The sequence below is a fragment of the Trachurus trachurus genome (assembly GCF_905171665.1).
Source record: "Trachurus trachurus genome assembly, chromosome: 19".
Taxonomy (NCBI): Eukaryota; Metazoa; Chordata; class Actinopteri; order Carangiformes; family Carangidae; genus Trachurus; species Trachurus trachurus.
This window is the reverse complement of record NC_139913.1, coordinates 9,303,979-9,321,356: the sequence shown is the minus strand read 5'-3', so window position 1 is coordinate 9,321,356 and position 17,378 is coordinate 9,303,979. Positions and strand designations below refer to the sequence as shown.

The 17,378-nt window shown below is 43.3% G+C and overlaps 1 protein-coding gene and 1 long non-coding RNA gene across 2 annotated transcripts; both read left to right on the top strand.

The window, feature by feature from the left end:
* Positions 1–1,994: 1,994 nt before the first annotated feature.
* Positions 1,995–12,515, top strand: sncgb (synuclein, gamma b (breast cancer-specific protein 1); the record flags this gene model as incomplete). The annotated part of the gene is made up of 6 exons (XM_083994848.1): positions 1,995–2,119; positions 6,041–6,078; positions 8,089–8,216; positions 9,093–9,110; positions 10,487–10,528; positions 12,435–12,515. The coding sequence occupies 6 exons, from the start codon at positions 1,995–1,997 to the stop codon at positions 12,513–12,515; spliced, it is 432 nt and encodes a 143-aa protein (XP_083850974.1).
* A 3,602-nt stretch (positions 12,516–16,117) lies between these two features.
* Positions 16,118–17,058, top strand: LOC311002367. Its single transcript, XR_014596240.1, has 3 exons — positions 16,118–16,175; positions 16,330–16,458; positions 16,551–17,058. It is a non-coding gene; the product is annotated as an uncharacterized lncRNA (long non-coding RNA).
* The last annotated feature ends 320 nt before the right edge of the window (positions 17,059–17,378 follow it).

The following is a 17,378-nucleotide window of genomic DNA, read 5'->3' as shown; positions in this document are numbered from 1 at the left end:
GGCTACACATGAGGCAAAAACAGGGAAACATTCAATTTGATTTGTTATGTCTTCAGCGATATTCACTTTCCTTTTAGCTCTGTTTTTGGTCTCCACCACCTCTGGAGTCCTTATGGTTTTTGGCTGAAAACAGCTGTGTGCTCCTGCAGCTGGACGCGATGCTCATGAAAGCTGCAAGACCAAATCAGTGATGTAAAAACTAAATGAATGAACTGAAGGATGCTAAAAATGCTTTTGAAAAAAATAAAGGGAGCAGTAGAGTGGAGTGATAATTCTCTGTGGGCTTGTCTCTACACCACTAACCCCTGTCACACTGCACACTGTGATCCCACCAATTGTTTGTACAATAGAAAACAGGGATTAGTGCAGCTTTAGGTCATAAAAAATGAGGATTTGAGACGTTAGTACAACTTCACTGCCTCAATATTTATCTCCTGTTGATACCTGACACCTACACACTTCACTGGATGCACTGACAAAAACATAATTGAAACAGAATGAAATGAAAGACATTCAATACCTTTGCACCTTTGCAGTTTAAACAGAAGGCACTCATGACTTGCAGTTTCCTGATGAAGATTGATAACCTGTCTTCAAAAAACCTTCATAAAAACTCTTCCAGTGAGAATTTTTTTCAGCTCATATTGCACAGCGCAGTTATAATGCTGCGTCATGATGTTAAATTTCCTGTGATCACCAGAGGGCAGTATGACTCTGAACATCCAGACACCCAAAAGACAAGACGTCCTGCTCTGTGCAACAGTAACACAGCATTTCATCCATCACTGTGTTCCAGATAAATCTCTGCATCTCACATTTATTTAATCAATTATGGTTATATATAGATTTATATATACAGTATATATGTGTGTGTGTGTATATATACATACAATATATGCAGCTGCTGATTTTTTATGTCTATGATTATGTCGGTCTGCACGCTCCCTTTTGATTGAATGGAGCTGTGGACATATTAAAAGTATCCACAGAATTGTCATGCTGCTGAGTCGGCATGTTTGGCAGAAACGGGACGAGGAGGAGGAAGAGGAAGAGGAGGGGGTAGCAGTTGTGACTCATTCAGGTGGAGATGACAAAGCATTTCCTCTTCTCACACAGTGAGAAATTCTCATTTTTTTCTGCATTAATCCAGTGTGAGTGACCTGTTACTGATATTACCTGTGAAAAAAAAAGAAGCAACTATATGAATGGAATAAAACAAACAGCAGGCCACTGATATACTGGGTAAATACATGGTTATTAAGATATGAATGAATCACATTTTCCTCTGTGATGCAGTTACAGATTAGCCCTGAAATGATGTGAAAGAAGAAGAAAAATCCTCATCACTTTCCTCTGCTGAAGCTCTGCAGGTTATGTAACAGTTCTCACAAGCTCAGCATCCAGAAAGGTGTGTCCAGAGCAACGTGCCAATCAAAAAAATATGCAAACAGCAAACCGGAGGCTGCGCTGAGCGTGAGTGAGTGAGAATCATCAGGAGAGAGATGGATGAGAGTGGAGGGATGGCTGAGGGGCGGGGTTGCAGCACGACTTGAAAATGCTGCAGCATCCGGCCGTTCTCTCCTCCTCTTCTTCTCTCCATCTCGTGCGTACCGGTCCTTCGTTCCCTCCCTCCCTGCCTCTCTGCCTCTCTGCCTCTCTGCCTGCCTCTCTCTCTCTCTCTCACTCTCTCTCAGTCTGCGTGCTGTAGCCCTGCTGTGCGGTCCTCTCTCAGCCCCTCTGTTGTAGCACCGAAGGGAGGAGGAGCCACCGGCGCACACACACACACACCAACACTGACACACATACATCCATACACACACACACACACACACACATTTACACACACTACACTACACACGCATACTCACACGGACACACGCTCGCTCTGACATCTCACATCATCTCCTCTGCACACTCACTGTAAGCACCAGCCAGCCAGCCAGCCAGCCAGGCCCGTTTGGAGCAGGGGAGCCCAGCCGTCTCGTCGCCTAAAGATGGATGTACTGATGAAGGGGTTCTCCATGGCCAAGGAGGGAGTGGTGGCCGCCGCGGAGAAGACCAAAGCCGGCATGGAGGAGGCAGCAGCCAAGACCAAGGAGGGGGTGATGTATGTAGGTATGTAACACACACACACGTCTCTCTGGTGGTGAAAGAGTTGGTAAGTCTTGTCTTGTGGGGGGGGAGATGCATTTATTCTGAGGTGTGTGTCTGGTGGTTGCATCACGTGTATTTGCGCTGTTTGAGGTGGGGTCCCTTGGGTGTCCATGTCTGGGACATTTTTTGGAGAAGGGGGGAGCAGAACAGAGGGAGGAGGAGGAGGAGGAGGAAGGGGGGAGAAGGAGAAGAAGAAGGGAAAAAGAAAGAAAGGAGGGGATGGCGTGAGGGCTGGCAGGATACTGCTGCAGGACTGGTGCAGGGCAGAGGGTGGGGGTCTGGAAGAGAGTCAGGGACATCCAGTGATGAACTAAATACAGCAACAAAGTCCCCGGGGACTCTGCTTATCTGCCTTTTTAAATTTTCATGATATAGTTGACCTACATTCACCATCAGGCTGCCATACGTACTTCAGAGGTACATTCAGTGTGTGTTCAAAAAGAAATGAATAAATTCACAATAAAAGATGAAAATTTTGATATATTTAATGACAAAAAAATGTGAATTTATACTTTTTAAAGATGCATCAGATGCTCGGATGCCGTGCAGCTGCTGCTGTAGTTCGCTGCACTTTTTTGCATTAGCTTGAGCAGCAACTGCGTCACATCTCAAGGTTACCCCCAGTGTTAGGCTTTTTAGGCCGTCTGAAGGGGCAGGGAGGGGAGGGAGGGGAGGGAGGAGGGGAGGGGAGGGGTTGTAAAAGTAAGGAGGTGGGTGGGTGGGTGAGGAGTCAGCGGAGTGGACGTGTTGTACGCTGTCGTGGTTTGTCGTCTGCAGTCTCTGTCTCCTCAGCACTTTGACCGACTGTCACACGGCAACAGCCTCATGAGGATGATGAGGATGGACAGAAAAAAGTGTCAATGACACGAGCTGGAACAAGCGATGGAGGGAGGTGGGGTGTAGGGAGGGAGGGGGGGTGGGGGGGGGGGGGGCGTTAGACAGGGAAAAGGATCACTTGAGCACTGCAGCAACTGCCCCCCCACCCCCCACCCCACCCTCACCCTCACCCCCCCTTCCCGTGTCCACTGGATTTTCCTGCTGCTTTGATGACTAACCAGCTTCCTGCCTCACAGCTCTTACAACAAATCCCCCAGTCCCCTTCTTCCTCCTCCTCCTCCTCCTCCTCCTCCTACTCCCCAAATACCACCACCTCCCACCTCAACCCACCCACCCATCCCAAGAAAAGATGGAAGGATAGGATGGAGAGATGCAAGGGAAAAGACAGAGAGAGAAAAGATGGCGAGAGAGAGAGAGAGAGAGTAAGGGAGGGGTGTTATGTCAGAAAAGGCTTTGAGCCTCTGGTCTCGTGGCTCCGGGTTGAACAGATGGAGGGACGGAAAGAGAGAGAGAGAGACAGGTGACATGTCGTGATGGGGGTGGTGGTGGTGGTGGTGGTGGTGGTGGTGGTGTGTCTGTGGGTGAGGGTGAGGGGGGTGGGGGAGTAGAGGATGATAGGGGAGGAGGTGGAGGAGGGGGGAGCGAATGAGACTCAGTAGAAAAATGAAACCTGGATGTCCCAGTGAGCTCAGGACGGTGACTGGGCTCAGGTAGAAGGAGGAGAGGAGGAGGAAGAGGAGGAGAGGATGGAGGGAAGAGAAGAGAGAGAAAGAGGGAGAGGGGGGGTGAATGAGGGGATGGAGGGATGGATGGATGGGTGGAGGTAGATCATAGGAGTAGGGGAGCAGAAAAGGGGATGTGATCGGTGAAGTGAGGAGGGTCGATGGCTCCGATAAAACCACTGTATCCGCCTGCAGCAGAGTGCAAACGTCAGCATGTGACAGTATCAAGGTCTGAACGCTACACACACACACACACACACACGGACGACATGGATGCACGCATGCACAGGACAGACGTGGACCGACAGCAGGACGTCATTAAAGAAAAAAAGAAAAGAAAAAAACCTCTGAGCTCAAGCTGCCACAAAATAGCTCCAAACATGAGCGTTGGCTTTTTTTAGAACATGATTCTCTTATTTTAATCCATAGTTTTATATGGATTTATGGATTTATCTTTTTGTTTTAATGGAAACTGAACCTTAGACCTATAAAACTCCCAGAAAATCTAATTTTAATTTAATTCATTTAAGAAATCATCAGTAATTTACAGAAAAAAAGGCTCTAGGTGTTAAATCTTCTGCACTGAAATTCAAATATATAGTCATTTTGCCAAAGAGATGCTACAGTATCAGTAGAAAAGATCTATCAGCAGTTATTTCTTTTTTCATGTTATTTGCTTTTCAGTTTTTATTCATTTAATTTGTTGCATTCATCATCTTGTCACAGCTTCCCCCCTTTTTTTTTTATCTGTCCCTGTGCATATAGCACATCAATTTCACGTTGCTGCAGAGACATAAAACAAAATCGAGGCTGATAAGATTTTTCATTAAACATGAGACATCCACAGCTTTCATCTCATCAGGACGCATCCTCCAACTAAAGCCACATTTGATGCATTATTTCATTATAGGAAAAAGCCTTCACACACTTTAATCCGTGCCATCTTCATTTATTGCAGCAAGCTTTTGATCAGGATTATCATTTATTATCAGGATTATTCCATCAATTGCTTTCTTGTTCTTGTTGTTCGCTCTGCGGTGTCCAGTGCATCACACTCTGCTGCAGCTGATTTTTTTTTTTATACATATTTGATCATTTGCATGAGAAAAAACAACAACAAAGGGACATGAAGTTCATAGTTGATAGTTTATTCTGTATGATGATGGCGACAGACAGATCGCCACAGGCTTTTACATGCACATGCTCACAGGGCTCCCTCTGTTGACTGCGAGAAAGAAGCTGTGTCATTGCAGTGTGTGTGTGTGTGTGTGTGTGTGTGTGTGTGTGTGTGAGAGAGAGTGTGTGTGTGTGTTGGGCTGTGCTGCAGTACTGCTCAGTACTCAGGCACGTGGCTCATGTACCACAGGGAGCGTGCAGAGAGATGGAGGGAAGCAGGAGACAGAGAGAGGACGGGTGGATGCAGGATACAGTAAATGGCAGCATCTGCATGTGCACAAAAACTACAAAGAGAGAACTGTGTGTGTTAGTGTATTCGTGTGTGTATTCGCGTGTGTAACACTTCTGATTTATCCTATATTCCTCCTTCCCTTCCCCCTTAGTTTCTAGCTTCCTGTCATTATTCCCTTTCATCTTTCAGAGCAGATATTTCTCTCCCGCTGCCCCTCTCTCTGGCAGATTATATAATAACGCTTTAATCTGCTCGGGATCATAGTATAGTGAGCTCAAGGCTGGTGAGCAGAGAGGGAAACACACACACACACAGAGATATTCCCAATAATAATACAAGGTTGTCACGTCGACTCAGCTTCAAGGAACATCTTAACTGGGCTCTAAAGGCTGGAAAGGGAGAAAAAAATAATAGAAAATTCAACAATTTTCTAGACCAAGTCTTTTTATTGTTACTCAAACAGAAGAGAAGAGCATCAGCCACACTGAGTGGAAGTGGGTTTTGTGTATTTTTAGACAGAGTGATAGATGAGAGGGTTGTGTCAGAGCCTAGAGCAAACAGAGGAGAAGAAATGAAATGTCTCTTTGTAGTCTCAGTTTCGGTAATAACATAAAAATGTGTTGAAAGTAAATGTAAAATAAAGAGGTGAAAACAGTTGACACAGTAAGCAACATCACACCATTTCAATCTAATGATGTAGAAGGGATATTCAGTGTTAAATGTATTATATTATAAAATAAATGACATCATCATTTAGTCATAATGGCCACAGTTTCGTTTACTAATGAATATAACTCAATATACACAATATTAACAAAAAATGTAAATCAATCAAAAGAGGGGCAATAATAAAACAATAAGTCATTGTACTGTATGTGAATGTGATTGTGACATTTTACTCTCTCTGATCCACAGGCAGTAAGACAAAGGAGGGAGTTGTGTCATCAGTAAACACAGGTAAGAAAAAATGTGCAAGTATGTTGCTTCATTTGTGTCTCAAACAGTGAACCACCCAGTGCAAACATTAGAGAGGAAGTACAGATGTTTTTTTCTACATCTCACAGGTTGAGATGTAGTTTCCTAAACCAGAGTTTAAATCCACAGTCTGTGGACGTCATCAAACAACCAGTTAATCATCACTACTGAGGCTTTTCCTCTAATTAAAACATAAAGCTTCTGCTACAAAGCTTAAATTGATCATTAGCAGAAGGTTGTGTTCAGGTGTGGTGGCTCTTTGTTGCCCCATGTGGCTCTTTGGGCTATTACTGTAATTTAACACCTATTAGAACTGCAGCCCTCATTAAATGTAATTACCTGTGTGAGTCTGACCTCCAGCCTCAGGGGGGCAGTAATGAGAGTTTGCACCAAGAAGGAAGAATATGAGAATTATAGCCCATGTATTCATGTATGTATTTTTGTTTTATGATATATTATATTTGTCTTTTTTTAGTCTTATATGATTCAAAGCTTGTGGCTTTTCCAAGACATTTTGTATTTCCTGTTCGCACCACACCACTGTTTGTTGTTTTCACCATGATGGTCACAAACTAACCCACCAAGCACCGAGGTCCCTCTTTGGACCAACAGACCCTCAGTGTGTGTGTGTGTGTGTGTGTGTGTGTGTGTGTGTGTGTGTTTATGTGCACTAACCATAGACTAGAGAAAAATATGGACGTAGCATCCGTGACGTCACCCATTGGTTTTGGCGAGTCGTTTTTGTGACTCAAATAGGGCGGCCTGAACAGCGCCATGTTGGATTGGCCGGCCGAGAACCCGCCCACTGGCCTCGAAGCAGCTGTCTCCGGACCTGTCATCAACGTTTCCGTGCCCTAATTGGCCAGAATTTTAAACCTAATAATAGTAAAACGGTAGAGTTTTAAAAAAAAAAATTCACCCCCCTCAGAGTGTGTGCGGGGGTAGAAACTATCGGTTGAGACCAAAAAACGCAATGGTACCAGGCTTTGATCATGTTTATTGAGGATGTAAAATCTGCGATTTTAAAGCAGAAGTAAGCGGAATATTTGTGTTAATATAAGTCTTAAATAGTTATATCTTCCGACAGCGATCACTTCTATAGAGTGTTTGGTCCGAAACACGGGTCTGTCAGTCACTCTGCTCTGCAGTAAGCCGCGGAGAAAACTTCTTGTACACTTCCTTGTATCCTACAAGCTTTATCCAATGAGGAGAGAGAACGGCATGAAGGGCTGTGTGTGCAGCCAAGAGATGCGCGTGAATGTGGTGACGTAGGGACGAGCATAGATATATATAAGAAGACTAGATGACTCATCCGCAGCTGTTTCCCAATGACAAAGCGTAGCCAGTACAGCGGCCATCTTGGGACGGGCAACTCTCTCCCTCAGAGCATTGAGCCTATGGTGCATGTTCTGCTATAATGACCATAACTTGCTCAGTTTTTGTCCGATTTCAAAACGGTTTGATTTTTATGAACGTTTATGCAGTTATGATGCAGCATATTTAGAATCACGGATAATTTTAATAATGTTTTTTTTTTTTGTAAAAGTAACATTATAGTGACATTATGCCAATAGTTAAAGTAATAGCTACATACTGATTAATTTTTCACAGAGTTATGAATCGTTTTTTTAGTGCAGATGACTGGATCACCTATCTACTGCACTGTAACTGCAGCCAGAGTCAGAGACAGTTGCCCGTCCTCATATGGCCGACTGTGAGCTACGCCTGCGTGTAGTCCGATCCACCCCCTTGGGGACGAGGACCAAGAGATCCATGACGAGGGCGGGGGCTACTAACTCCATCAGCTGACAAGAACGACCGGATCGCTTACTTCTGCTTTAACATGGGGGTCTATGGAGACATGCTGCTTTCTGGCACCAGCCCCCAGTGGCATCCGAGGGGAATGCAGTTTTTTTAACGCGGAAGTGAGCTTCACTTCTCAGACCGACAACTGCCCCCTTGGCACTAACCCTCCTCCGTTCTGCCCCCTAGTGGCCAACAGGACCGTGGACCAGGCCAACATCGTGGGAGACACAGCGGCTGCCGGAGCCAACGAGGTGTCACAGGCGGGCGTCGAGGGCGTCGAGAACGTGGCCGCGTCGACCGGGTTGATCAACCAGGTCAGTTAGTTAGTAACCATGACAACACTGGGTCATTATAATGGATCCTCCAGGCAGGGCAAACACACACACACACACACACACACACACACACACACACACACACAGACACACACATATACAAAATGAAAAACAAAAAGATAAAGAGATCCTGTTTTAGGGATTTAAGAAAAGTCTAAATTGTTGAATACAGCTGGTTTGAGATCAGCCACTAGATGTCAATGCTGACACACAATCCCATTTTTCTACTTTATTTATTCTTAATAGATCAAAGATGACCAGTTTTCTACTAATTATATATAGACTACTATATATTACAGTTAATTCATTGTTTAATATAAAATAAAAATATAAAAATATAAAAAGTGACATGTTGAAATAGCATTTTTTCCATCTAATGAATAGTAGAAAACACAAATATATTCAGTGCACAATGATATTAATTGATATTAAACATAATTTAGATTGAATTTAAATGATTAGATGAAAATAATTGATTTAAATGACCAACATAAGCAGAACCAAAAAAAATGGGTTAGGTGTATTTGTATTTTATGAGCTGCTGTGTTCAATTTTTGCCAGGACTTCATCTGGATAATCAAGATAATTGATGTTTTATTGTCGTGATATGGTGGTTTGTCAAATGTATTTAAAATTATGGCTTCTGCTTTTATAATCTGAACTCTGTTATCAAATGTTAGATGAGAGAACATCTAACATTTGTGTCTTTCATGCACGTCTCTCTGTGTCTGTGTGCTTCCTTTGTTGAAATATTGTGGTGATGCTTCTGTGTTGTGTTGTCGCTCCGTGTTGCTGTTCTTCTCACTTTTCCTTGTTTTACGCTGTTTTGTGTCTCATCTGTGTTTTTCCTGATAGGAGGAGCCAGTATACGAGGTGCCTATGGGACAGAGCAGTGTGGGGGTCATAGGTCAACCTGGGGTGGGGAAGGGTGAAGGAGAAACAAAGAGGAGATACCCTGCATGCTTAGTGCACATTGTTATCAGTTTATTAGGTACACCTGTGCGATCACATGCAACAAACCTGCATTAAAGGGGACATATTATGGAAATATCACATCTTGAAGGCTCTTTAACATATATTTGGGTGTTTTTCTTGCCTTCCGGCCCCGAAAATGTGAGAATTGACAAAAAAAATCTGTAATTTTCAGGCTCCTGAGGTTGAAATCCATGTGGTTTTACAAGCTGTTCATTCAACGATGTAATACCACCCCTATGAGTACTGCAACGGGTAGAGCAGTGGCTCATTTGCATTTAAAGGGACAGGCACTGAAACCAGCCGTTCTGAACAGGGCTGTTTTAAGCTGATAATAAGAGCTGTGATGTTTGATCCTTGAGGTATTTTGATCGAAGCATGTCACAGACATGTCTTTAAGACACCTGGGAACTATTTTAATTTATGGAAAAAGGGGCGGCATATATCTCCTTTAAATCTGGCTTTCTGTGGAGTGTCATCATAGTTTGGGAGGTGCGATTTACTGCAGGAGTCTTGCACTGGATTACATGACATTGCACAGGTTTACTCGATAAACTGGCGATGCGGTGTATAGTAGCTAATAGCCCACAAAGGACTGAGTGAGCATCAGGAGGGGAAAGGAGAAACAGAAGCTGCTGTGATGCTTCATAAGTTAAAATAGGCAGATTTCTGCAGTGTTGAATTGGATTAAAAATATGTTTAGTGGATAAAATAAAAAGGATAAAAGCATAAAAACAAGCTTTTACTTCTGACCTACCCAGGCGCTCGCTCATTCTTGTGGTTTAGGCAATAATAAATACTAAAAAAATTCTCATTTCTAACCATGTAGCGATAAGTGACACACAAGCTCCAGTGCACATCTCCAGAATGAGAATATATTCAGTATTCATGGCATGCAGCAAAAGAGCCTCATGCACTGCTCAGGCTGAACGAGGCCTGCGCACCAGGAGCCCGGCAGCTGGAGGTTTTTATTTCACCCTTATATGCTGTAAAAACTCTAATCAACTAACTGAGCCCCCCGGGGAAGCGTCTTAAGCATGATAATAAGAGAAACTCAGTGAGCCGTGCAGCATGGCCTCTTGTAGTCTTAACTGCTTTATTTTATCAGAAGTGGAGAGCAAACGAAAGCTAAGATACCGTCGTAGGTGGCCGTTGGTGCTTATGGCCCCTCCGCCCGCCCTCTCATAACCTCATCCTTTCATCTTCCTCAGAAAAGTCATCTTCTCCACCTCTTTTCTCCTCTTCTGTTTCTAATGCACTCCTGTTTCCTCGCACAGGGAGAATATGGAGGAATGGAGCAGGGAGGCGAAGGAGGAGAGGTGAGCGAACGAGTCAGAGCTGCTGGGATTAAAACCAAGCAGGATTATTTAGAGGCAGCTGCTCACGCACATCGAATTATAAATGACATTTTAGTGTTTAGGAATGTTACTGCGCCTACATGTGAGTGTGATCCTATAGGACTCAGGTATTTTATCTGTGTTTCTTCTTCAGAAGACTTCCTTCTGTTTATTCCTTCATAAACTTACTGATTATTTCGCTGATTGATAATGAACTCACAATGTAAATGCAGTCAACTGCCGCATAAATGACATGACTGAAGAATTTCCCAATTACAGTTTGTGTTTGATATGATTTTTCTTTCAAGAAGTAAGGATTAATATTCAGATTTTCTTTTTTTTTTTTACTCTTTCTCCTTCATTGAAAAATACACGCTCTATGAATATGTAAATGTGTTGGACGTGTCCGCGCTCAGTTTATCTGCACTGGAAGTCTCACATTTGCATATCACGCTTATGTAAGTTGCCTACTGGTTATGTTATAATTGGCTTCACAAAAATCCTGCTTGCACTGTTCCTGTTCAGTGCTTTAACATGAGCACAGAGAAACTGTCTGCTCCCCAGCAGATGAGTGTGAAAACAGCTTTCTAGTGTCAAACCCTGGATGAATCAGCACAGAGAGAAAAGTAAAAAGTAATGGAACACATATTCACCATTAACTAGGTGCTTATTAATATGCATATAAGTAGCTTACTAGCTCTTTATTAGTAATTATTAAGCACGTATTAACACCTTATTCTACATAGACTTATTCTACCTCTATTACACCATGAATTAAGATTTTTCCTGATATTAACTCCTAATTATCGCTTATTCATTGTAAATTAATTGTCCCTGAATAATGATGTGAATAACCAGTGGGTTATTGGGGCCTTGTACAGGGGCAGTAGTATCATTCTGAATTAGTATAATGCATTAATTTACAATGAATAAGCGATAATTAGGAGTTAATAACAGGAAAAATATTAATTCATGGTGTAATAGATGTAGAATAAAAGTCTATGTAGAATAAGATGTTAATACGTGCTTAATAATTACTAATAAGGAGCCAGTAAGCTACTTATATGCATATTAATCTAATGATAATAAAAAGAAGAATCTAAATACTTTGTCCGCCCCTGACAGATCTCTCTATCTTTTCCTTCTTTGCAGGGGTATTAGTCGTCTTCAGGACCACCCTCCTACCCCCTGCCGTCCTCTCCAGCAGCCCCCGACCCCCCCCCCAAGCTCCCCTCGCCTCGCAGACTCCAGATGTTCAACATATTTTTTTGTGACTTTACGGAACCAAAATCAACTAAAACAGACTCTTCCGGATGCCGCACCTCAGCCCCCTATAAAACACCCCCTCCTCTGCCTCTCTCCCCTGTTACCCCCCACCCCGCCCACCCCACACCCCCACCTCCCACCTCCCAGCCCCAGCAGCCCTCTGTCACAGTCTACACCCCCTCTTTGTCCTCCCCTCTCTGATTTTCTGCAGCCTGTAGCTTCTCTCCTCCACCGCCCCCCCCACCTCACCCGTGTGTTAGTGTCGTCCTGATATGACCCTGATGTTGTTACTGCCCCCCTATGCCTACCAACCGATAAGGAAACCTCACGCACAAACACACACATACACACAAACAAAAAGAGACACACCTCCATTAGGCACATGCATGAAACACACACATACAGTACATAACTGTAAACGCCAGCACAGACGCACACACTGGGGCAAACGAATGATAACTGCAAGAAGTGAGATTTTTGCTTAAAAAAAAAAAGAAGCCTCCACAACAATAAGTCACTGTGGACGTGGGCGTGTTGTGTGGGGCAGGGTGTGAGAGGGTGTGTGAGCTGCTGTTTGTGTGCCTGTGTGTCCATGTTTGCTTATAGGTGTGTGCATGTGTAGCTGCTGGCGTACAAACGTAAAAATAAATCTCCAGAGGCCTGTGCAGGGAATCGTGCATCGATGGCAGATCTCATTCTGTGACGTGTGCAGTAGTTAGTTAGAGCCACAGTAGACTGCATGAACAGACGTGTAGAATGACTTGTCCCGTGTTGAAAACTATGTAGAGTAGCAGCCGCCCTGTGTAGCTTTGTATGGCTTAGTGTGTGTGTGTGTGTGTGTTTTTCGCCACGGCATTTAGAAAAACAGGGTTAATAACAGTGTCATAAACCGAGAAGCAATACACAAGTTCTCATTGTTCTCAGACGTGATGCATGAAAACAAGAGCAGTTGTGATTTCGTATCAAATCTTATCTGTGATGTTAAACATTTGTGGCCAAAAAAAAAGCAAAGTTAAAACGTGTAGGAAGAACATAACAACCAGATTTGATTTGCCAAAGTGGAAATCCCTGATTTATATCTCTTATAATTCACAATTGAGCCCAAAATAATGTGAATTAACCAGCGTGTTAGAGCAAACTTCTTCAAACTTAAAACATGCAAATCAACCTTTATAGGTGCAAATATGGTTGTTATATTACACTGATTGACATTAAGTGTATTTATGATGCAGAGTTATACTGAGTTACATTGTAATGACAGGTTTCTGCAATGTCATCCTTACGGATGGTTATTGCAAATCCTGAAACTACAGATATTTATTACAAATTTGAGTGGAGATCCCAAAGTTTCCATTCACACAATCTTTATATATATATTTCTAATACTCTCTTGGCTTACCCCCTCAGAGTAAACATTGAATAGCATCAGTAATTTAATGTTTGAATAAGTAAGCAAGTTGAATTTTTAAGCTACTTAAGGGGAAATTAAAGGGGGAAATTCGGATTTAAGGGGTTGAAAAGAGCTTAAGAAGGGAAATGAGCAGCTCACAGTGATAAACTTGATATTTGGTCTTGGTGAAGCTGGTTTGTGTGGCCATCGAGGGACAGGAATACGTCCGCCAGCCAGTCAAACTTAAATAATTAGAGTATTAATTCTCTGACCCAAGTCTCCGACCAAGAAACAATCGTTCAGTGAGAATCCGTCCACTAAGAGAGAACAAAGTTTTGGGTTTCATCGTAGATCAGCTTTATGTGTAGTTCTGTGTACAGCTTGAATTCTGGGATGTGTAGTTGTTTATAGGGTAGAGTTTTTATTTCACACCAATTTAGTCTGAACCCCGGCTGCTCTGAAGCTCCCGCTCGCCAGCTGTCTCGACCAATCAGACGATTCCCTCCTCCTCCTGTCACTCAATGTCAAGACACCTCTCAGTGCTCGTCTGCCCGGCGTCAGTGTGTGTGTCTGTATGCACCGTATGTGTGTGTGTATATATCATATGTGTGTGTGTTAACATAGGGTTCAGCCAGCAAAGTGTGTGTGTGTGTGTTTGTGTCTGGAGCAGGTTTGTGTGTTTTTACTTTGAGGCCAATGGAAACTGATGACTGCATGTTGCCTTATCAAGCAATCTGACATTCACATACACATACACACACACACAGACCATACACTACATGACACTTGTGCAAACACACGCTCTCTATCTCACACACATACACACACATAGGCACAACACCGCACACTCAAAACAACACACACAGACACACCCCACCTCAAATACACAAACACAGATCACACACCATGTTTAAGTTGGCATCAAAGCAGACTCGCTGATTTTATAAACAGTACCAGTGAAATTAAAAAGGTTTTGTTGAAATCCAGCTCCAGTGTCAAGAACTTATTTGAGTACCTTTGTTGTCATGTGAACTTCGCCTGACTGAAAATACATGGTTTTGATAAACCAGAATATTATTGTCGCACTGTTGAAAGCTCATCTGCATAATACAGTAAAATCTCCACATGCACCTATACAGCAGTGCTGGGAAGATTACTATGGCAAGTGGATTTAACATTTAAAAGCTAAGTTTGACTATACAGAATTAACATTGTAGATATCAACATCATCTTTCTGACTTGTCATAATTAGTAGTAGTAGTAGTAGTAGTAGTAATAGTTGGATTTTTCATTCAGGATATCTGTAATTCAGTTTTGCCTCGTCAAAAAGAACATTTCAGATATCCGCAATTACATCCTTCCTAGGACAAATGACGTCACTTTTGCCATTCATGTGTATGGGGTTTGTCATTACAGATATCTACAATTCAGTTGCAGATATCCACTATGTGAATTACAGATATCTACAACGTCATTTTGACTAGTCTTAACTTAATTTAAGATATCTGAAAAGGGACGTGCAGATATCTTAAATTGAGGTGAATCAAAGATATCTTGAACTGGAATTAGGACTAGTCGTAATTCAGTTACAGATATCCGTAATTCACGTAATGGATATCTGTAATGACAAACCCCATACACATGAATGGCAAAAGTGACGTCATTTGTCCTAGGAAGAACGTAGTCGTGGATATCTGAAATATTGAAATGTTCTTTTTGACTCTGCAAAACTGAATTACAGATATCTGCAACACATATCCAGTCTGGCTTTTAAATGCTAAAATGGCTGTTGATGCACGTACAGTAACTGCTATTAAGGATGTCATACAGTACAGCTTCATGTCAAAAGATCCGAAATATCCCTTTAATTAATGTGGTAGAAAACAGTGTTGGATTTCAGGGTGTGAGTGTCTTGCCTTTTCCTGAGTGTGTACGAGTGCAGACTTGATACGCATAAAATTCTACTGTATGAATACTTTCATGATGAGCATTGATCTGTGAGTCAGTGGATGTTACTCACAGCAACTTGGGTCTGGAAGTCATCTCTGGAGGAGGGTCTGGCAAGCGAGCAAGACTAGGAAGTCAGCGGTTGGCACGATGGGGATGGGTCCGCCCTGTTTGTCAAACTTCCTCTCTAAGCTTTCCTGCAACATAAAGCCGTTTTCCCACTAAAATTAGCGGGTCGACGCGGGTTTTTTAAACGCGGGTCGACCCGCTAACAATCGGCATTTGGCCCCTTTCCCATTGACCAAAATGAGCCGAGTCTGACCCCCCGCTGAGGGATCAGACAGAGCATAAACCAGTCGCCCCGCTCTCATCCGCGGTGCAAGAGACACACACAGTCATGCCACAGCCGCCCGCCGCGGAGTGTCCGTCCGCCGAGGCAGACTCTCTGGCTGGCTGACCTGGAGCACCAGGACCGCGGAGGACAGAGAGTCTGCTGCGGCCGGATGACGGACGTCCGCGGCACAACACGTCAGTTAAACAGACTGTCGCTTCTTTTCTTTTCTTTTTTTCTATCGTTTTTGGTCAGTGTTCTCTGATGTTTTGATCCCAGTCTCGGATGAGAGCAGAGCGGAGCAGAGCTTTGTTTTGGTACGTGATATGAGACGCGACCGGCGCGATGACGTAGCGTCACGTAACGTTCAGTGTCATCACGTAAATTAGCGGGTTGACGCGGGTCTGGCGTTCCCACTGCAAGCCGTTCGGAGCCGAGCCGATTAAAGGCGATTTTAACCCGCGTCGCTTGCCGAGTCGTTTGACCCGCGTCGACGCGGGTCAACGCGGCTCGGTGCGCCTTTCCCACTGCCACCAAAAGCCGATTGTTAGCGGGTTTAAACGGGTTTTTTGGCCAGTGGGAAAGGGGTATTAGAAAGAAACTACAGCAGACATTTTAGCAGTCTTCTGCCTTGGACAGACGATTCACATCGGCCGACACGGACTTTGCACATTGCCTGAATTGCCACAGATTTGGTAAGAATTCATCTATTTACGATACAATACTAAAAACAGAGTTAACTCACGATAAAAAATAGGAGATTAGACTTGACATGTTCATGTTAGGCTAATCTTTGTTCTGTTTACAGCTATTATAATCCTGACCTGAGGTTTTTCTTGTGCTTTTAAGAAGCATCTATAAAACCAGAGTATGGACGCAAAGAAAGCAAAACCACAAGAAAAGAAAGAGAAACAAGAAGACGATAAGAAAGAAGAAATGAAAGAGGAAGAGGAGGAAGGAAAAGAACGAGAAAAGAAGGTAAGCAGCAACTTCTGGATATGTTGCAGTATTTATTTATTTTATCAACTAGCATTCAAGTACAATAAATTGTAGTTGTGGTTTTTCCATAGATTCATGCTGAAGAACTGAAATACCCTGCTGGTTATGGACCTACAAAAAAGAAAAAATATAAAGATGACCAACTGGAGAGTCACCCCGATAAACTCTATTTGGAAAAGTTTACAAAGAAATCCAACCTCATTCTGTACACTAAATCTAAACCTGAGGAATGGAAAGAAGCAATAATGGAAAAATATGCGGAGACTGAAGAAGATCAATTTTCTGTCATCAATCTTAGACTCTCTGGTTCCAGAGGCTATGTAGCCTTATACTCAAATGGAAAAATTGTGGTAGAGGGTTCAGAAGACAAGCTAGCTGAGTTTTCGAAAGAGTTTGGAGAACTTTGCGCCATGGTGCGTTCAAAAAACAAAACAGGTTGCCAGTTGGAAGCTATAACAGCAGGAGCAGAACAACTGACCCTAACAGAATCTGATGAATCTGATACAGAGCAACGGCCTGATAAGGCTAGGGACAAAAAGACAAAAGGTCCCTCCCGTAAAGAAATGTAACAAAAATGAAAGTCGAGGGGCGGTGTTTATCTCAGTTGGTAGAGCAGCCACCCCGTGTGTTAAGGCCACAGTCCTCGCAGCCCCTGTTCAAATCCTGCATCGAGCAGCCCTTTCCTGCATGTCACCCCCCCCCCCCCCCCCCCCCCTTTTGCCTCCCCATTTCCTGTCCCTCTTTCAACTGTGCTTTCCATTAAAGGTGAAAAAGCCCAAATAATACACAAAAGGGGGGGGGGGGGGGGGGGGGGGGGTAAAGCCTGTGTTGTGTGTTTCTTAAGTTAAATAGACAGTAATTTTGAATCAAAGCTTTTCTGATCATTGTATGTCAGGAAT